The sequence below is a fragment of the Rhinatrema bivittatum genome, chromosome 6 (genome assembly GCF_901001135.1).
Source record: "Rhinatrema bivittatum chromosome 6, aRhiBiv1.1, whole genome shotgun sequence".
Taxonomy (NCBI): domain Eukaryota; kingdom Metazoa; phylum Chordata; class Amphibia; order Gymnophiona; family Rhinatrematidae; genus Rhinatrema; species Rhinatrema bivittatum.
The window spans coordinates 37370611-37392793 of record NC_042620.1 but is presented as its reverse complement, the minus strand read 5'-3'; the positions used below and the strand labels follow the sequence as shown (position 1 = coordinate 37392793).

The following is a 22183-nucleotide window of genomic DNA, read 5'->3' as shown; positions in this document are numbered from 1 at the left end:
AGTGAAGGAATTCAGAGGCATGGGAGAGAGACTGTGGATGCCTAAAGGCTAGAGGATGGAATTAAAGAAAAAAGTGGGGGTAACTTGCTGGTGTGGCACCTGTTACCCTTAACAAATAACAGTATCAAGGCTTAATGCAGCTCCATCATTGCTCTCTCCTTCAGTGGCAGTGGGGGAAAAGGGGAATTGCATTCAGACAGCAACCAATGAGGGTCCTGACTTTTACGGATTGGGGAACAAATAAACATAGGGGTAATTTGCTGATGTGGCTTTTACATCCATAATCACTAATGGGCCGATACAGTACAGTGCGCTCCGGTGGAGCGCACTGTTATCCCACATTTAGACGCGCGTTTTTGACACGCTAGCTTTACCCTTTATTCAGTAAGGAGTAATAGCGCACCGAAAATGCGCGTCCAACGGCCCCGAAACTAATAGGGCCCGCAACATGCAAATGCATGTTGCGGGCCCTATTAGTTATGACCGCGCGTTTCAGAAAGGAAAATGTGCAGCCAAGCCACACATTTTACTTTCAGAAATTAGCGCCTACCCAAAGTTAGGCGTTAATTTCTCTCGGCACCAGGAAAGTGCACAGAAAAGCAGTAAAAACTGCTTTTCTGTGCACCCTCCGACTTAATATCATGGCGATATTAAGTCGGAGGTCCCGAAAGTTAAAAAAAAAAAGTTTAAAAAAAAAAAATTGAAATCGGCTCGCGGGTTGAAAACCGGACGCTCAATTTTGCCAGCGTCCGGTTTCCGAACCCGTGGCTGTCAGCAGGTTTGAGAAGAGACGCCGGCAAAATTTAGCGTCGGCTGTCAAACTCACTGACAGCCGCCACTCCTGTCAAAAAAGAGGTTCTAGGGACGCGCTAGTGCTAGCAGGCCCTAATTTAAATAAATTAATTTACTGAATCGCACGCACAGGAGAGTGGGCGCTCGCCTGCTCTCCCGCGATTTTTACTGTATCGGCCTATAAGCCTGATACTTTTGATGCAACTCCAATATTGCTCTCTGCTTCCGTGGCAACGGTTAAGGAAAATTGGATTCAAACACCATCTGAGGGCCCTGACTTTTATGGTCTGGGAAACTGATAAGCATGGGGTAACCTGCACGGTGCAGCAGATACTGGCATAAGCTTGCTGGGCAGACTGGGTGGATCATTTGGTCCTTTTATGCCGTCATTTCTATGTTTCTATGAAAACAAAGTTTAACATTTTATTATTATTATTATTTTTTTTTTTTTTACAACATGGCTAATAACCGATTGACTCTAACCCCCTCTCCCTGGCAGTTTGATACCACTCTTTCTTGCACCACAGTGAATGCCTAGAGCACAGCGGAGTTATAGTTATAGTGACCTTCAAGTATTTTTTTTGTAATACATAGTGGCTGATTAGATGCCTTAACTTTAAAAAAAAAAAAACCAAAACAAACAAAACAATAAAAAGAAAGTTATAAATGTATTGTTTTTTTCTATTTTTATTTATTTATTTATTTTTCACGTTTTGACACTCGAAAGCGGATTACGTTCAGGTACTTGAAGGTATTTCCCTATCCCTAGGGGGCTTATAATCTAAGTTTGACATGTGGTGCAAACTACATTTAGAAAGAAGAGCCCCTTTTAAGCACTATTACTTGTTTCTTCCTCAGAATAACCCGCCGCTGAAGTCCCGGAGTTTCTCTCTTGCTTCTCAAGGCAGCAGCAACTCGCCTTGCCTGCAGAGGAGACCCAGCCAGAGCTCCTCCTTCTTCAGCGTGGGACATCACAGACTGCTGCCAGCTGGCAAGAAATCCCAGAGCCTCCAGGCAGACCACCTCGTGGACGTCCGAGAGGTGACTGCTGCCACCCTAGTAACATATTCCTGTGGGCCGTTTGCCTTTTTCTCTTTACTGCACAGTTTAACTGATCCTCCTCCAACTGCAGGCCCTGCCATCAATGTCAGTAGGTCCAAGAATGCGAGAGCTTTAACTTTGCAGTAGTTGAGGGGGGAGTGCATGGAACTTCTGGAAGAGAAATGGCTCGTTTTGTATCAGATGACAGAGTTGTTCTGAAGGCATGTATTTGTTGCTTTTCGTTGATTTTTGCAGTGTCTGTTTTATCTTTGCCCAGCATCCCTTTCACTTAAATTCTGGTTGAAATCTGTGTAGTGGACTGACAGGAAAGGGGTATCGGAGTACGACACGCCATCAGGCCGATGCCACATCGGTGCGTGAAAAACGGGCACTCATGATTGAGCGCCTGCTTTCCTAACATGTGCCCATCCGTCTCTCCCGGGCGCGCAGTGCTATAGGGTAATGAGCTGCTGTGTAAAAAAAAAAGGAGGCATTAGGGGAAATTGTGCATCCCTAGCAGGGCTGGTGCAAGGGTATTAAGTGCCCTAGGCGAACAGTCTGCCTTGCGCCTACCCCTCCCCCCCCTCCCCCAGTCCAGGCTCTGGCCCCGATCTCATTTACTTACAGGCCGCCTCTCTTACACACACTTAGGTTCCTTGTCTCATTCACACATGCACCCTTATATAGGCTCCCTTCCTCCCTCTCTCTCACTTAAGATCATTGCTCTCTCATACACACACAATCCCGCTCACTAACACACACACACAAACAGAGGCACTGCTCGTGGCCCACCGAAACTCTGCTTCTCTTGGCCATGAGCAGGATGTGAGCTGCTTGCGGCCCACCGAGTCTCTACTTCGAATGGCTGTGAGTGGGATGTGAGCTGCTTGCGGCCCGCCGAGTCTCTACTTCGATTGGCTGTGAGTGGGATGTGAGCTGCTTGCGGCCCGCCGAGTCTCTACTTCGATTGGCTGTGAGTGGGATGTGAGCTGCTTGCGGCCCGCCGAGTCTCTACTTCGATTGGCTGTGAGTGGGATGTGAGCTGCTTGCGGCCCGCCGAGTCTCTACTCCTCTCAGCTGTGAGTGGGATTGATTACGCTTGTGGCCCCACTTGGCTGCTCTTTGCTGCCCCCTAATGGCTGGCACCCTAGGCAATGGCCTAGTTTGCCTATTTGGACACGCGGTCCCTGGCACGTCCTCTCCATCGGGTGCCCAAAAGGCGTGGCTGTCAATGTGGGTTAGGAAAACAGATACTCAGTAAGAGCTGCTGGCCAAAAGACGTGCACAATATACACAGCCTGGACTGTGTATATTGTGCATGTATATTGGGCGTCCAGAATTTTTTTTTTTTTTACAGATTTTATTTTTTGCACGATGCTGCTTTCTATGGTTTCACCTACTTTGTATCGCGATGTTACTAATAGGAGGAATCACAGAAAGCAGGAATTGTTTTTTTTTTTTTGTAGAGCCCTTGTCCGCAGCAAGCCTTAACGCCAGCTCCTGTTAAATTTGCCAATGGGTGCATTGGCCACGCGGGAATTTTTTAAATCTGGCGGTACTAGTAAAAGCCTCAACTACATGGAGTTTACATGAGATGAGTGCTATCAGCTAGGCGCTGGTTTGGACGTGCATTTCGGACGCGCTGATCCCAGTATTGCATCGGCCTGCATAATTGCACAAAGGGTAGAGAAAACATGTTGGGTGGAGACAGAAAAAGCCACCAAAGAGAGGAAAAGAGAGACACCAAAGAGACATAATAAAGCAAACCATTTCAGAGAAAAAGAAATGCTGTGGTAGATCACAAGAATGAGAATCCTTCTGTATTGTGCTTTGAAGCTCTTTTAGTCCATCAGATTTTCTTAGATGTGCTGGGAGCTGTGAAAGAACCCCCAACTTTAAAACAGAGACTGTACCTGGCCTGCTGGTATCTGCTGTGAAGATGGTACAGCACAATGCAGTATAAGACTTGTACAGTGCTCCTTAAACCGGTCGTCATAGAAACGCAGCCGAGCGTTTTTGGGAAGGGGGGATAAAGACATACCTAAGATGTTTGCTTTGATGTGGGAACTGGAGTGGTAGTTAACAGCACGGCTGTGTCCGATTGACATGCCGCGAGTCGGTAACCACGCCAAGCCCCATTCTAGTCAAAGCATCAGAAAAGCTAAAAAAAAACCCCAAAAACCTCTCTAGATCAAGCTTCAAAGGATTCTGAGCTGCCGAATAGAACTGCGACCGACGCATTGAGGTTAGAAGAGGGCCTGCTCTTGAGCGTGCTGGAGATGTCTGCTGTCACAGCTTCTGATTAAGGAGGCAAGTCGTCAGTCCGTACGGGCAGGCTGCAATAGCAAGAGAAGGCTTTCCTTTTGTTAAGTGAGACCTCTCCAATTTAATCCTAGAAAGCTCTGCTTAAATGGAGCATTTCTCATGAACAGCATGGAGCAGTATCCACAGTGAATATCGTAGGGCATGCATTTTAAAGTAACAGGAACACGCAGAACTCTTAAATCCCAAAACCTTTCCTTCCTGGGCATGTAAAGGTCAAAACATTTTTTTTTTTTTTTAAAAGCATACTCTTTCTCTTTCCTTATTTGCTACACTGAGGATGGCTTCTTTCTTGATTGCTGGGTGGCTGATCCTTACAAGGGCTACTGCCTGGCTAGTCTGGGGAGAAACAGAAGTGGCATGTGACGTCTGAGCTTGGGGACGTGAAGCCCAAATTCAGAGGAAAGCTTGGGAAATCGTTTTCAGAAGTCGGCAGGTGCTTCTTATCTGCAGACTTCAGCCCAAATGTTCACAGCCGGGTTTTGCGCGTTGAAACTTTTGCGGGTGTGGGCCCAACCAGCACCGACATAAACGCACAAAGTTACACCTGCTTGTGAGCGAGACGTCTGAAAATTGAAAGTATGCCTGTCCCTTTCTCAGCTCCACTCCCCCCCCCCCCCCCCCAGAACGCCTCGTCGTGGTGTGTGGAATCGCTTTGGCGCCTTAGTTTACAGGGCACAAACCCCTGCCTCACCCTCTCCTCAGGACAATTTACAAAAGGCCATCCATGCACCTAATACTAGGGTTTATGCATGTAAATCTTTTTTTGAAAATTACCTCCTAAATTTATTGCAGGAGTCCTGTTTGGCAGCCTTGGCATGCCTCAGATAAATGTGCTGAGCACTTGAGGCAGTGGGCTGGAAAGCATTCAAGTGTAATCTTTAAACGTCGATTCAGCTAACTGCAAACGCTGTTTACGGTGTGTGAGGCCATCGGATTCTGCTTGGAAGATCCGAATTTCCTGGAACATGCTGCTGCTGCTTGCTGATCCAGCTGCTGTAATATCTGCTCTTCAGCTCTCTAGATGTACCTCACAATAAAAATTAGGGCAGGAAAATAAAGCACAGTAAATGGGACCCAAAAGTGTAAGAAGAATATCAATCAACAAAGAAAAATATCTCCCTCAGTACTAAGAGGATGTGTGAAACACTTATGCTAAGTCTTGGAATGGAATGACCCTCATATAACACAGCTTAGAGCAGCGCATCATACTGGGCGGACTTGATGCCCATCTTAGTGCTAAAGGTTTAATCATCAGTCATTCCAAAAAACAGAGGGTACATGCATATCCTGTCTCGGAGTCTTTTTTTTTTTTTTTTTTTTTTAACAAGATTTTCGTATTGCAAATAAAAGCTCAATATTCTTGTGCAGTCTTATCTTTGTAATTTTTGCTCCGGGACCGCAAGTATCTTTAGCAGCATTGTTGCAGTAATTTAGGCTGCTGAGGAAATAAAACCACAGAATAACAACATGAAATGTAGAATTTCTGCTCTCTGGTCTTCACTGTGTAAGGAGGAGCCCAGGTCCGGAGGGCTGCTCCCTGGTGAGTACGTGAACAGTACATAGACCATCTTCCCCTCAGAAAGCAGAGTGGGTGGGCAGTACGGTGGTGCAAATCACATTTTTCTTTGTGTAGCTGTACCAATTGAATGATTACCCCTTCCTGGGTGGTATGTGCCAGGTTCCAAGCCATAGCTGCAGCCAGGGCTTTAATCTCCTGCATGCCCCGTGGCACCCTAAAGTTACTCCTTAAATCATGAAAAAGTGCCTCGTGTTCTGCAAGCATTGTTCCAGGGTGTGTGCGTTGTAGTGTCTGTGGCACAGGATGAAGGCTTGTTTGTGCGACGGGGGTGAAGGCAGAAACAATTGTAAATTGATAAGGAAATAACCCTTTGCACTCTTTCTGCATCTCTGGCTTTTCCCCTTGAGGGCTCCTGATCTCCATTCCATCACCTTTTCTTCCTCATTGTTTCTTGTCATTCTCGTTTCTAACGCCTGTCTTTATTTCCTTCTCATATTCCTCTCCATAGCCCCAACTTTCTGTCGTCTTTTTCTCTCCCTTACTTTATTATGAGTTTTTCTCTTCTCCTTCTCCTCCTCTTAGCCTCTTTTTCTCCATCCCTCTTCCTTAATTTTTCCTGTCCCCCCCCCCCACTCTGTGCTGATTCTTCTCTCTTCACTTTCTTCTACCTTTGCTGCTGAGGTGAGACTGCATTGCGCCGTTCTCTTGTCTCGCTGGAGCCCTGCACTGCCTAACAGTTGAACCGCTGACCCGCTAAACTTGGTCTCAAGTCAACATTTGTCACATCACAAAATACAATGTATTATTTATATAGGGACCATCCATGCGCTCAGTGCTGCACAGGATAATAGGTTACAGTATCCCGACCTCAAAGATATTACAGCCGTAAGTGTACGCAAAAGAAGGTGAAGCAACCCCGGGCGTCTTGGGGGCGGGCTATTGATCCGGTATCGCTGTGCCGCATCTGTTACACTGTGGAAGAATCATCATTCTGTGCCTCAGAGGGGTCCAGTAACAGGATACTAAGAGTGATGCAAGTTGGGGCAGAGCTGTGTGTGTGATATTCTCACGTATCATTTGCCGTACAAATTTCTGGACACGCGATAAAACTCACAAAATGCCAAACTGAATCCTTTTGCCACCTCCCTAAAGCAATACAATGCCGACTCTGTATCAGAAATGCCAGCTGCTGACTCTGATATGCATCCTGCTGTTTCCCCAGATGATGTCTCAGGCAGAAGGTCAGCAGAGGGATTTGATCAGGAGTATAGAATGCCTGCCGGGTTCAGGGCACCTCACCGCCTTGGATCAGGACCTTTTAATGCTGAAAGCAACTTCTATGGCCACACTGAACTGCCTGAACGACTGTTTCCATATCCTGCAGCTCCAGCACGTGTCCCAGCAGACACGCGCCTTACCCACAGGTGAGTCCAGAAGGTCACCACAATATAACCCCAGGGAAAGGCATGAGGACAGGATGCTATTAACAAACAGCAGAGGCTTTTATTTAGGATAAGTTGAACAGAATTTCTTGTTCTTACTATTTTATTTTTCTGTAGTGCTGAAAGTATATTCAAGATTGTGTAGGTTAACACCTAAGTATGTCAATAGATATTAACACTGTTTTAGATCCTTGTCCATCTAGGTTGGTCAAGACACTGCCAGAGATGGGACTGGAGGTTCTCTGATAATAAATCTTTAGAGGAAGATTTATTTTCCCCAACAAAACTATGTAGTTCCATCTTGACATCTTTTTTGAAAAAATCTTCCATGCATCATGCAAGCTGTGTGAATTCTAATCCTGTGACCATTTGTCCTTTTTTTAGGCAAACTTTTGGAAAAATTGGTTACAATTCATTTGACAACTTGGACACCTTCCAGGGTGGAGTCACAACAGCAAATAGTTTTAATGTCAATCAGTGATTTTGCCCCTTTATTTTTTGGTTAAAGAGGTGCAGTTTATTCTGCTGGATTTATAATCTGCATTTGATTTGTAGGATCACTGAAGATCCTTAGGATTGCAGGGAGTAGTTTGCAACAGATAACATTTTTTGGACAATAAATTGATTCAAGTTCTGCCTAAGCAGATATTGTCACCAGAGTCTGAGTGAGTACCACAGAGTTTCCCCCCTATTCAACATCGCTTTTTAATTCCTTCCTGCAAAGGCTTAGAGGATATTTATATGCAGATGATACCCAGTTTATTTTGCCCCTAAGAAAGCAGAAGAGTGTTTCACAGGATGTGGAGGTTAACAAGTTCAAGGTGATTACTGATTGGTGACTAGAGTGTAAATTAGTGTTAAATACATCCACAATGGAGATTCCAAATACAACACAGTTATCTCTTAGAGACTGAAATTATAATATCAACACAGAGGGTGCAAGACTTTGGAGTTTTTTTGGATGCCAAGTTTGATTTGGAATCACAAGTAGCTAGAATGATCCACTCTGTGCTTTTTGAAACTACAGAGTGTAAAGAAATTGTGTTCTTTTCTGGATCTGAATTAGTTTAGAACAGTTATGCAGTTACAGGGGGTCTTGCAGCTGGATAACTGTAACAGCCTATGCGTGGGCCTACCTCAGAGGCTCACACACAGGCTGCAGATGGTCCAAAATGTGGCAGCCCAGTTGGTCATTGCTTGTTGCTTCATTGACTTCTCATTGCTACCTATTTTCCGTTTAAGATTTTATTATTAGTCTCTCCACTGTTTGTTGGAGAGATTGACAAGGTATTCCCCTTAATGCATTCTGAGATCTAGTTAGGGGGCACTTCTGCAAGTTACCCTCAGTTAAGCAAGTCTGGAAAGCACAATTTAGGGATGGGCACTCTAGAATAATTTATCAGTAAAGATAGTTTAAAAAGGCGATAGAGCAACTTTTAAACTAGATGATGGGGGAGAGCCGACACACACTCAGAAGTGCATGATTCGGGATGATGTGTCTTTGAAGGATACTAACAAAACAGGGAAGTTGGAGCATCCCGTTAGAGAGGTTGCAATAAATGCTAAAGTAAACCAGGGTCCTTTAAGTAAAGAGCAAACAGAGCAGAAAGATTCCAAATTACCCCTGTCAATTGATAAGCAAGTTGTTAACATAAAAAATGTATTTTGAAATATCTGTATACAAATGCTAGAATACTAAAAAAAAAAATTAGGTAGATCAAGTTAGAATGTATAGCACTGAATGAAGAAGTAGATATAATTGACATCTGAGACCTGGTGGAAGGAGGCTAACCAATGGAACACTGTGATGCCAGGGTACGTATTATATCGCAATGATAGGATGGCTCAAACTGATGGAGGGTGGCATTATATGCTAAAGAGGGCATTGAGTCAAACAGGATAAAAGGTCTGCAGGAAACAAAATGCATTGTAGTGTGAAAAGGGGAATAAAATAGCAGTGGGGGTGTACTAACATCTATCTGGCCAGAATGAACAGACAGATGATGAACAGAAATGCTAATAGAAATTAGGGAAGCTATCAAAATCAGCACTGTAATAATGGGTGATTTCAATTACCCCAGTATTCTAGATGAAATAGATGAATTTTCATGAAGCAGCTGGTACAATAACTGACGAGGGGGAGCTATTTTAGAGTTAATCCTTAGTGGAACACATGAATTGTTGCAAGAGGTAGTGGTATTGGGGCCACTTGGCAATAGTCACCATTACATGATCAAATTTGACTTGATAACTGGAAGGAGGGCATTAAGGAAATCTACTGTGATAGTATTTAACTTTCAAAAGAGAGACTATACTAAAAGGAAGGAAATGTTTAGGAAGAAACTGAAAGGAGTAACTGTAAAGGTTAAGAGTTTATATCAGTCATGGATGTTGTCTAAAAATGGTTGTTACCTACAGTGTCAAAAATATCGTTGTTTAAAAATGCCATTTTGGAAGCCCAGATGAATTAAAACAGAAAGGAAGGCCAAATGAATGCCGGCATGGTTAAAAGGTGAGGTGTGAGAGGCTATTCTAGCCAAAAGAACATCTTTCAAAAAATAGAAATGGGCTCTGAATGAAGAAAACAGGAAACAGCACAAGCACTAGCAAGTTCGATGCAAAGCACTGATAAGGAAGGCAAAGACAGAATTTGAAAAGAAGCTTGCAGTGGAAGCAAAAACTCATAATAAAAACTTTCAGGTACATTCAAAGCAAAAAGCCTGCGAGGGAGTCACTTGTACTGTTAGATGATTGAGGGGTAAAAGGGGCAATAAGGGAGGACAAAACCATAGCAGAGAGATTAAATTCTTTTTTTGCTTGGTCTTTGAGTAAGATGTAAGGCAGATGCCAGAAGAGAGATTTAAAGGTGATGATGTGAACATGGAAGATGTAATTGTAAGGATTGGCGTGAGCCCCTTCTCCTGCAATGTAGTTGTCGGCGAACCCATGAGGCCTATGTTGGCAGCTGGCGAACGGACTTGGCAGCAGGCCAGACTGGAGCTTCACCCATACCAGCTGCCACCTCCCCCTTGGGTTCCGGTTGCTGGCAGGACTTAGGCGGGGGCCTTATGACAGAGAACAAGACAAGAATCCAAGACACACTGGGGTCAGGGCAGGCAGCTAGCAAGAGTGATCAGGTCCAAGTAGGGAGACAGATCCAGGCAGCAGGCTAGAATAGACAGAGTCCAGGCCAAGGGTCAGAGCAGGCAGCTGACGGCAGAGACGAGATCCAAGCTAGAGTCAGAACCAGGGAGACAGAGGGCCAGACAGAGGAGACAAGGACTAGGGTGCAAATAAGGCAAAGCAAAGAACATGGCTCAGGGAAGAAGACAAAGAGCTGCAAGGAGTGAGACAAGAAACAGGGAGCAAGGCACAAGAAGACACAGATAGTAACACACACTGGAACACCAGGAGACCTGTTGCTGAGATGCTGACTGATTGCAAAGGACTTCCTTATATACTGATGGGGATGTGATGTCATCAGCCAGTGCCACGGGAGGGCCCAGCTAGGGGACCTATAAAAGGAAGTCCAGAGTTACAGGAAACCCCATCCCATGTTGCCGGAGTTTATGCTGGAGTCGCTTCGGATCAGAGGTGAAGGGCGTAACAGTAGTAGGGCAGATTTACAAACTAAAGAGTAACAAATCACCTGGACCAAATGGTATGTATCCCAGACAACTGAAAAAATGAAATTGTAGACCAACTATTAGTAATCTGTAAACTGTTAAAATCAGCTACAGTATCTTAAGACTGGAGAGTGGCCAATGTAACAGTTTTTTAAAAACAGTTCCAGGGTGATCCAGGAAACTACATACTGGTGAGCCTGTCATCCATGCCAGGAAAAATGGTTGACATTCTTTTATAAAGATCAAAATTAATGAACATATAGATAGTCATAGTTTAATGGGACAAAGCCAACATGGATTTAGCCAAGGGATGTCTTGTCTCACCAATCTGCTACATTTATTTTTGAAGGCGTAAATAAACATGTGAATAATAGTTAGCCGGTTGACATTAGGGTATCTGGATCTTCAGAAAGTGTTTGACAAAGTACTTCATGAGTAGAGAGAATGAAAAGTGATTTAAGAAAGCTTGAAAAATGATTAAAAAAAAATTTGGCAACTGGGATTCAATGCCAAAAAGTGCAGAGTCATGCATCTGGGGTGCGGCAATCCAAAAGAGCTGTATGTGATGGACAGTAAAAGACTGGACTGGGAGAGGGACCTTGGTGTGATAGTGTCTGATGATCTGAAGGCGGTGAAGCAGTGTGACAAGGCGATAGCTAAAGGCAGAAGAATGCTGGGCTGCATACAGAGAGGAATAACAGAAAAAAAGAGGTGATAATGCCCTTGTACAGGTCCTTGGTGAGGCCTCACCTGGAGTACCGTGTTCTATAGTGGTGCCCATGTCTCAAAAAGGATAAAGACAGGATAGAGACGGTCCAAAGAAAAGCGACCAAAATGGTGAGGGGTCAGCACTGGAAGACTTCTGAGGAGGGCTGAAGGATTTGAATACGTATACCCTGGAAGAGAGGAGGTGCAGGGGAGATAGGATACAGACTTTGTTACCTGAAAGGTTTTAATGATGCACAATTGTCAAACTTTTTCCATTGGAAAGAAATCAATAGAACTAGGGGTCATGAAATGAAACTCCATGGAGGACAACTCAGAACCAATATCAGGAAATATTTCTTCACAGAGAGAATGGTGAATGGCTGGAATGCCCTTCCGAAGGAGGTAGTGAAGACGAAAACAGTGAAGGAATTCAAAGGGGCATGGGATAAACACTGTGGATCCCTAAAAGCTAGAGGATGGAAATAAAAGAATGCATGGGGTAACTGGGGGTAACTTGCTGGTGTGGTAGTTGCTTCCCTTAACAAATAACAGTATCAAGGCTTAATGCAACTCCATCATTGCTCTCTGCTTCAATGGCAGTGAGACGAGGAATTGGATTCAGGCAGCAACCAACAAGGGCCTTGACATTTTATGGATTGGGGAACTTGTCTGACTTCCATCAATTCACTCCTCTCCAATCTCCACCTTGCACTTAACGCCTCTAAAACTGAAATCCTTATCCTAACAAATCAACCAATCGACTCAATCCACCAAATGATTCAAAACGCTTCACAAACTCACACACTACCACACAGTGTCAGAGATTTAGGAATTTATTTATTTATTTATTTATTTAAAATTTTTATATACCGACATTCATCCAGGATATCATATCGGTTCACATTGTAACGCAAAAACAAACGCACGGCATGGCGCTTTACATTGAACAGTAAAAAACATGATAACAAGGCATTAACGAATTTCCCTAGACAATTTCCCTAGACAATCAACTAAGCTTCAAATCCCACATTAAATCGCTGCTAAAAGGGGGCTTCTATAAACTCCAAACCCTCAAAAAACTGAAGCCCCTCCTACACACCCATGATTTCCGTACTGTTATGCAAACCACCATGTTATCTAAACTCGACTATTGTAACTCCCTTTTCATAGGCCTCCCAGCTTCCACTATTAAACCCCTTCAAATCCTTCAAAATGCTATGGCACGTATCTTAACAAACACCAGAAAAACCGATCATATCACTCCTATACTACAAGATCTCCACTGGCTCCCCATTGCCTTCCGTTCCCAATACAAAACACTTACCATCCTACATAACACATTATACAAAAACAACTCCCCCTGGCTTGAAGATATGCCTCAATTCCGTCAAACTAACCGCCCAACCAGAAACTCCCTCGCCGGCACCCTCCAAACCCCCTCACTCAAAATCGGGCATCTTACCACTACCAGGGAAAGAGCCTTCTCCATTGCGGGTCCCACCCTCTGGAACTCCCTCCCTGCCAAACTCCGTTTAGAACCGTCCCTGAGCCATTTCAAAAAAGGAATCAAGACATGGCTGTTTAAACAAGCCTACCCCAACTCCGCCCAACCCTAGGCTTTGTTCTTTTTGGAACCATCTCAGCTCCCGCCCAACCTTTCTTACTTATCTTTGACCCCCTGCACACCATCACAGCACACCCCCCCTGCTCCCCCCCCCATACCCTTTACCCTCCCCCTGCGCCCCGTAGCCTCCCTTTCACCCCGCCCTTCACCCCCTTACACCCTTTCCTTGATACTACCCCCCTTAATGCATCCCTCTTCCCCTTTGCATATAATTGTATATAAGTGCACACGCCTCCTTATACTGTAAATAAGTTTATATATGTAAGTTTATAAGTGCACTCTCACGCCTCCTTAACATGGCATATGCATATCTAATCTTAACATGGATAAGTAATTTCCATGTCGTTCAACCAAGTTATTCCTATTTATGGACTCTCTCTCTTGTACTTTCTTATTTTATCCAGTTCCTTATATTATCCAATGATTTCCCAGTTACCCATCCTCGTTCATTGTAATTTCCTTTCTCAGTTACTTGTGAACCGACATGATGTGTCCCACGAATGCCGGTATATAAAATGTTAGATAAATAAATAAATAAATAAACACGAGGGTATCTTGCCGATGTGGCTTTTCCTACCCTTAATCACTAAGCCCGATACATTTGATCTGGCTCCATCATTGCTCTCTGCTTCCATGGTAAGGGTTAAGGAAGATTGGATTCAAACAGCATCTGAGAGCCCTGACTTTTACGGTCTGGGAAACTGATAAGCATGGGGGTAACCTGCACGGTGCAGCAGATACTGGCATAAGGATCATTTGGTCCTTTTCTATGAGAGACTCTTGAGGAAATTAAATCATGGGATAGGAGGCAGTGTCCTGTTGTGGAACGAGAACTGGCTACAAGATAGAAAACAGAGAACAAAGTTAAAATGATCAATTTTCGCAATGAGAAAGGCGAATAGTGGAGTTCCCCAGGTATCTGCACTAGAATCACTGCTTTTTCTCATATTTATAAATGACCTAGAGATGGGAACAAGGAATGAGGTGATCAAATTTGCTTATAATATAAAATTATTCAAAGTTGTTAAATCACAAGAAGATTGTGAGAAATTCTGAGAGGACCTTGTGACACTGGGAAGACAGGGCATGCCTATGGCAGATGACATTTAACATGGACCAGTACAAAGCGATGCACGTAGGGAAAAGCAACCACAATTATAGCTGCACAGTGCAAGGTTCCACATTGGGAGACACCACCCAGGAAAAAGATCTAAGCATCATCGTGGAGAAAATGTTGAAATCCTGCTCAGTGTGTGGCAGTGGCCAAGAACGCAAATAAAATGCTAGGAATAATTAGGATAGGAATGGAGAATAAAACAGGAAATACCATATCACCTCTGTATTGCTTCCATGGTGTGACCTCAACCTGAGTACTGCGTGCAGTTCTAGTCACCACATCTCAAAAAAAGAAGCAGTGGAGTTAGAAAATGTACAGAGAGAGGCAACCAAAATGTTAAAGGGGGGATGGAATGATTTCCCTACCAGGAAAAGCTAAAGAAATTAGGACTCTTCAGCTTGAAGAAGAGAGAGCTGGGAGAAAATGTGATAAAGGTCTATAAAATAATGAGTGGAGTAGAACGGGTTAATGTGAATCGGTTGTTTAATCTTTTAAAAATGACAAAGACTAGGGGACATGCAGTGAAGTTACTAGAGAATTCTTTGAAGACAAATTGGAAAATATATTTTTTATTCAACACGTAATTAAACTCTGGAATTCGTTTGCTAGAGGACTTGGTTAAAGCTGTTAGTGTAGATAAGCAGCTTGGGATCCTGCCAGGTACTTGTGATCTGGCTTGGCCACTGTTGGAAACAGGATATTGGGCTTGATGGACCTTTGGTCTGACCCAGTATGGCAAGTCTTATGTTCTTAAGAGTTTAAATTATCTTGCCTTTTGTGAGAAGATGAAAACATGGATTTTTCTAGTAGATTATTCTTATTTATTTATTTTATTTTTAATTTTTATATACCGAGGTTCTTGTATGAAATACAAATCACTCCGGTTTACATATAACAGTGAAACGCTCCCCCCCCCAAAAAAAAGGGGGGGGGGCTTTACATAGAACAATAGAACAAAGTACAAATTGAACATAGTATAATTACAAGAAACATTTGAACTCAGTATCTTAGTACAGTTACAAAGAAAACAATTGAACACAGTGTCTTTTCCTGCATATGACTGGATGAAATGTATCTGTCTAACATCCCTGCTGCTGATTTACTTGGGCTTCTGCTATGCTGGAGTATTATATTGGAGGTAGTTTGTTGATATATTGTGACTGCTAATATGTTAGGAATCATTTTTATTGATTTATTTTTATTAAAGTTTTTATTTATTTTTTTAAATTATATTTGTGCTTTGTATCTTGCTTTTGAACTTTTTTTGATTGCAAAAGCAGTCTAGAGCACATTTTAATAAACAGTGGTATGACGAATGCTTACTGACGTCATGCATATCCAGAAAGTAAGGGTGCTCCCTGCCCAGAAGAGCTTACACTGTAAGATCTATGGTTTTTGAGGGTGGAGGCAGCTGAAGGAAAGGTGGCATTGTGGGTTTTGCAGTGACTAGTGGATAGTCAGCAGATAAAGACCAAAATGGCCTCTCTAGTCTGCTAATTTGATTTTCATGCACTAGTGCAGTTGCACATGTGAGTTCCCACATGCAACCAACACCAGCTCCCTCTCCCCACATCTTTTAACTCACCTCTCTACTCTTTTACTACTGCTCCATACCCTCCCAAGCAAACCTAAAATCTGTCACTGTGAATGGCCTCTACCATGGGTTTCTCTATGGTTCCTCAGTGCAGGGCCCTCAGCCTTCCTGGAGGTTCGATTCAGTTATATAGTGCTGTTTAGGTTTATAACTGCCCCCTCCATGAGCGTACTTGAGTGCTTGCTAGGAACAAGTTAGTCACTTGTGAGCAATAGTGCCAGTTGTTAAGACTTCAGCCCTGGTCATTTGCACACCTTTCATGAGGATTCATAATTCAACTACTTAAAAGATCTGTCGTACAAGAGAGCATATCTTACATTCACGCACAATTAAACTCTGGAATTTGTTGCCAGGAGATCTGGTTAGTTCAGTTAGTGTAGCTGGGTTTAAAAAAGGATTGGATAAGTTCTTGGAGGAGAAGTCCATTACCTGCTATTAAGTTCACTTAGAGAATAGCCACTGCCATTAGCAATGGTTACATGGAATAGACTTAGTTTTTGGGTAATTGCCAGGTTCTTATGGCCTGGATTGGCCACTGTTGGAAACAGGATGCTGGGCTTGATGGACCCTTGGTCTGACCCAGTATGGCATGTTCTTAACATGAGAAGCCGGGCTCCCACTTTTGCTATTGCACATCAGTCCTTTATTTTTATATTTTTAAACAGATGCTGTTACCAAAATCTCAGCCTTATTTGGTAAGTGATGTGTTGCATCCTCTTACAATGCTTCCCTTCGGCTGAAATACATTTGCACCCTCTAATGAAGGGCAGGGAAACAGGCGTCTGACATTAGGGGCACGCTACTGCAGCTAAGCATGCTGATAGCATGAAACTGTTAGCCAATTCTGTGGAAGAGTGGCCTTGGGCCACTGTTTTTGTTTTTAACACTGCTATAAATGTTGAAAGTAAAAGCTCATACACTACTTTAGTTTCCAGTGTGTTAAGTTTACTTATATAGAAATACATGATTATGTATATTGGACACCTGATAACAGACAGAAAAAGGGATTGAATTAGCGCCAGTTGGTCACTTGTGAGCAATAGTGCCAGTTGTTAAGACTTCAGCCCTAGTCATTTGCACACCTTTCATGAGGATTCATAATTCAGTTACTTAAAAAGATCTGTCGTACATGAGAGCATTTCTTACATCCATTCATTGTGCATGCATTAGAGAGGGCTGCACATTTTGGCTGCAAACAAACAGAATCTCCTTAAGAAATTTAAATGGAAATGGGGAAACAGGTTTGCAGGAGAATGCAGTTGTCTAGAGAGAAGAGAAGATGGGTAATGGGGAAGCACATTTAAAAAATAAAAGTTGGATGCAGAACTGGGGAGTGAAGCTATAAAATTACAAAAGTATTGGAAGAATCCTACTTTGCCACAGATCTGCCACAATCCCCATTCTCTTCCTATCTAAATGTCAAAGCTTATGTAGCTCTATTTAAGAAATGCACAATAAAAAAAAAAAAGACTGGGGCGTTCCTAGAGAGCGCTTTAAAAATGATTAGTGATAGTGCTTCTGAAGCAGTGCACAAGAATCCCTGTCCCCACAATACCCAGGGGTTTCTTCAACGTGCAGCAGTCTTATAAAACTACAGATGAAATTTCAGCATAGGCAACAGTTTTTAGTTAAAGCTATTCTGCCCAAAAGTTTTAGGTCTCGGGTGCGATAAGTTTTTTGTTCCATCCCTGCAGTGAGGGGCAAGGGCAGCCAAAAAGCAAACCTATAGCACCTCTAGCTACCCCCTTTCCTCAACACCTGCCCAATTTTAGTGTCCATACAAAAGCATTTACAGAAATAAAATCAGTGGTTTGCAAACTAGGAACATTTTTCTTTACTAGCTCCTAAAACTTATAGTGCTGGCCATGAAAGTAGTGGGCAGCACGGGTTGTCTCAACTGTTTTTCCAAGTCTTGGCTCATATCCATTGCCCAAGAATACATGGCTGGTACTGCACATTTACCTACAAATCTTTCATCCATGCTATTTCACATTTTATATAGAGTCAGAATTACGTGATTAAATATATTTTGGTTTTAAATGTAATTTTTTTTTGTTTTATAGTTTTGTTTATTGTATGTTATGTTGTATATTTGTTTACTGCTTTTGTAAACCAGTGTGGAGTCTTTATGAATGGACTGTATATAAGCGAAGATATAAATAAAATAAATACAGTTCACACCTCAAGGTGATACTAGCAATAAGAACCATGAAACAGTATTTCATGTGATGTGTCTCCCAGAATGTACAGTCCACAGACCAGAAGCTGACTGAGTCTGCTTCCAGAGCCTGGGGATTATATCCATCTCGGTGAGGCTTCTCAGCTCATAGGGCACCTTGTGGAAACTTACGATTCGTTTACACGCTGAGTTTTGTATGAATTAAATAAATCATATTAAAGAGATCATGTGATGTTTGCAACAAGTGGCGCAGAGAAGACAGGCTGTGACAGGGTGAAGTAATGAGCAGCTAATTTAAACAGCATTTTTCATTTGGAAGTTAGGCTTGAACACTCTTCATAATAGTAGCTGTCTGAAAGCTAGACTTGTACCTTATGTAGCAGTACACGGCTTTTGAGTAACACATGCAAATTCTTCCAGAGGGAGCTCAGCTTCTAGTTTTGTGCTTACAGTGTTGGTCCGAGTGTACCTGTCAGAAATTAATGTAAATCTTGGCTGAGAACAAAGAGCTAATGATTTATATATATAGCCAGATCTTGAGTTCATCTAGATGATTAGTAAAACCAGTGGATCCATGATACTTCCCTTCCTCTACATAAGTTATGCCATACTGGGTAGGACCAAGGGACCTTCAAGCCCAGTATCCTTTTTCCAACAGTGGCTAATCCAAGTCACAAATACGTGGCAAGTACCCAAACATTAAATAAATCACGAGCTACTATTGCTTATTAATTATTAGCAGTTTATGGATTTTTCATCTAGGAACTTATCCAAACCTTTTTTAAACCCAGTTACACTAACTGCCATAATCGCATCCGCTGGCAATGAATTCCAGAACTTAACTATGTGCTGAGTGAAAAAGAATTTTCTTCAATTTGTTTTAAATGAGCTACTTGCTAACTTCATGGAATGCCCCCTGATCCTTCTATTATCTGAGAGAGTAAATAACTGATTTACATTAACTTGTTTAAGTCCTTTCATGATTTTGTAGACTTCTATCATATCCCCCCTCAGTTGTCTCTTTTCCAAACTAAATAGCCCTAACTTCTTTAGCTTTTCCTCATAGGGCAGCCATTCCATGCCCCTTACATTTTGGTCACCTTTCTCTGCACTTTCTCCAGTGCAGCTATATCCTTTTTGAGATGCGGTGCCCGGAATTGCACACAGTATTCAAGATGCGGTCTCACCATGAAGCGATACAGAGGCATTATGACATACATCATTTTATTTGCTATTCCCTTCCTAATAATGCCTAACAATCAGGCCGATACAGTACTGATGCGTAAAAAAAAAAGTGCAGCAGTGGCGGGTGCCCGCGTGTTTGACGCGCGCACATTTTAGTTCGCAAGCCACTCGATTCAATATTCAAATTAGACGTAAATCCAAGCGGCGGCAAATGAGCATCCAAAGCACGACTATGAAGCGGTAGGCGTTTGCAATCCATTTTACTGTATAGAGCGGTATACAGCGCCTTTACAGTATCCACGGTGCACTGGCGCCATACCTGTCATTTCAAATGTCATTCCACAAGGAGTGGATGGTTCCTTCCTACAGACCCCGCATGGACACCGGGGCCGCTGCCCTGAGCATCTGGACGTCCTTGTTCGGAGGCCACCCCCCCCCCCCCCCCAACCTTCCACGTCCGGGCGCTTAAGGACGTGCAAGGACATCCGGGCGTCTGTGAAGGTCGGGGCCTCCGAGCATGGACGCCCGGAAAGAGGGGAATGCTGCCTTCCAATGTCCATGGCTGCTGCCTTGAGTGCCCGGCGGGACGTCCAAGGTCGGGGCTTCCGTTCATGGACATTCCCATCTCTTTCCGGGCGTATTCTTAAATGAGCTATGCGTTCTTATTTAAGCTTTTACTACAGTCAGCAGCCTCAGGGATGCCTAATTCTAGACGCCTGAGGAAGGCGTCCGTATAGGCGTCCGCTGGACACCCTCCCCCACCCCCTGGAGACTCAGGATGCCTAGTAGATGCCTCAGGACGCCTAGTAGATGCTGGAGGAAGGCCTGGCGCGGCTCCCAACTCTCCGGCGTCCGTACAGGCATCCATGTCTCCGCTGGACCCCCGGAGCCTCAGAGACGCCCAGAGATGGATGGTACCGTTTAACACATACCTCCTCCGGTCTTGCTGCAGGGTTCTCCTGTTGGCTGGGTTCTCCTTGCTGCTGGGCTCCCCTGTTGGCCTCTCCAATCTGCCTTCTAGAATTCGCTTGCCGAGCATTTCTTATTCTGCTTCTCAACCGAATGAAAAAGATCGCCAGAGCCAATATATACCTGTTGTCCATGACGCTGTCCGGTCTGAAGCTGACTGAACATCACACTAACGCCAGGGTCAGGGTAGGCGGTAAATATAGAGGTTAAAGATGCGGTAAATAAGCTAGTTAAAGACGCGATAATTTGGGCGCGCGTTACTGTATCGGGGGGGAATAGCTAATCCGATCATTAACATACCATATACATGCGGCGGGCAGAAAAGGATGCGCGTCTTTTTCGGCAAGCGCTAAGGATGCTTAAAAGCCGATACTGAATTGCACGTCCATCTTACGCGCTCAAAACGTGCGTCCAAAGTGGATTAAAAACCGCGCAACCACGTCCGTGCTTTACTGTATCGGCCCGATTGTTTCCTTTTTTGATCACCACAGCACTCTGAGCCAATGATTTCAATGTATTATTCTCTATGATGCCTAGATCTCTTTCCTGGGTGGTAACTTCTAAGATAGAACCTAAAATTGTATAACTACAGCAAGGGTTATTTTTCCCTATATGCATTACTTTGCACTTGTCCATGTTAAATTTCATTTGCCATTTGGAAGCCCAATCTTCCAGTCTTGCAAGGTCCTCTTGCAATTCATCACAATCTGCTTGAGATTTAACTACGCTGCATAATTTTGTGTCATCCACAGAGTTGATCACCTCACTCATCATACCTCTTTCCAGATCATTTATAAATATATTAAAAAGCATTGGTCCCAGTACAGATTCCTGAGGCACTCCACTATTTACCTTTTTCCATTGTGAAAACTGACCATTTAATCCTACTCTGTTTCCTGTCTTTTAACCAGCTTGCAATCCATAAAAGGACATTGCATGCTATCCCATGAGTTTTTAGTTTTCTTAGCCTCTAATGTGTGACTTTGTCGAACGCCTTCTGAAAATCCAAATATTCCACATATACTGGTTCATCTTTGTCCACATGTTTATTCATCCCTTCAAAAAAATGTAGGAGATTTGAGACAAGACTTCCCTTGGATAAATCCATGCTGGATGTGTCCCATCAAACCATATCTATCTAAATGTTTTGTGATTTTATTCTTTATAAGTTTCCACAATTTTGCCTGGCACTGAAGTTAGACTCACCACTCTGTAGTTTTCCAGATCATCCCGGATACCATTTTAAATATTGGGGTTACATTGGCCATCTTCCAATATTCAGATACAACAGATGATTTTAATGACAAGTTACAAATTAATTGAAATAGATCTGAAATTTCATTTTTTAGTTCTTTTAGAACCCTGGGTGTATACCATCTGGTCCAGGTGATTTACTACACTTCAGTTTGTTGATCAGGCCTATCACTTCTTCCAGGTTCACTGTGATTTGGTTCAGTTTATCTGAATCATCACCTATGAAAACCTTCTCCGGAACGTATATTTCTCCAGCATTCTCTTCAGTAAACACCGAAGCAAAGAAATTGTTTAATCTTTTCACGATGTCCTTATCTTCCCTAAGTGCCCCTTTAACCTTTTGGTCATCTAAATGTCCAACTGACTCCCTAGCAGACTTTCTGCTTCAGATATATTTTTTTTAAAGTTTTTATTGTGAGTTTTTACCTCTACAGCCACCTTCTTTTCAAATTCTCTCTTAGCCTGTCTTATCAGTGTTTACATTTAATTTGCCATGCTTATGCTTTATCCTATTTTCTTCTAATGGATATTTCCAGTTTTTGAATGAACATCTTTTGGCTAAAATAGCTTCTTTTCACCTCACTTTTAACCATGCCGGCAATCGTTTTGCTTTCCTTAATGCGTGGAATACACTTGAACTGTGCTTCTAGATGGTTTTTTTTTTTTTAACAATGCCCATGCCTATTGTGCACACTTTATCTTTGTAGCTCACCTTTCAGTGAAGTTTTTTTTTTTTTTAAACTATTTTTCTCATTTTATCAAAGTTTCCCTTTTGAAAGTTTAGCGCTGGAGCCATGGATTTACTTAC

The 22183-nt window shown here is 43.0% G+C and overlaps 1 protein-coding gene across 4 annotated transcripts in view; it reads left to right on the top strand.

Moving 5' to 3' along the window:
• The window catches only part of OSBPL11 (oxysterol binding protein like 11), a 152483-nt gene that overhangs the window by 54494 nt on the left and 75806 nt on the right, over positions 1 to 22183 (top strand). For all 4 annotated transcript variants that reach the window (XM_029605284.1, XM_029605283.1, XM_029605285.1 and 1 more), the window contains exons 5-6: positions 1651 to 1833; positions 6900 to 7101. In XM_029605284.1, coding sequence (XP_029461144.1) covers positions 1651 to 1833; positions 6900 to 7101 — 385 coding nt within the window. The remainder of the gene's footprint in view (positions 1 to 1650; positions 1834 to 6899; positions 7102 to 22183) is intronic.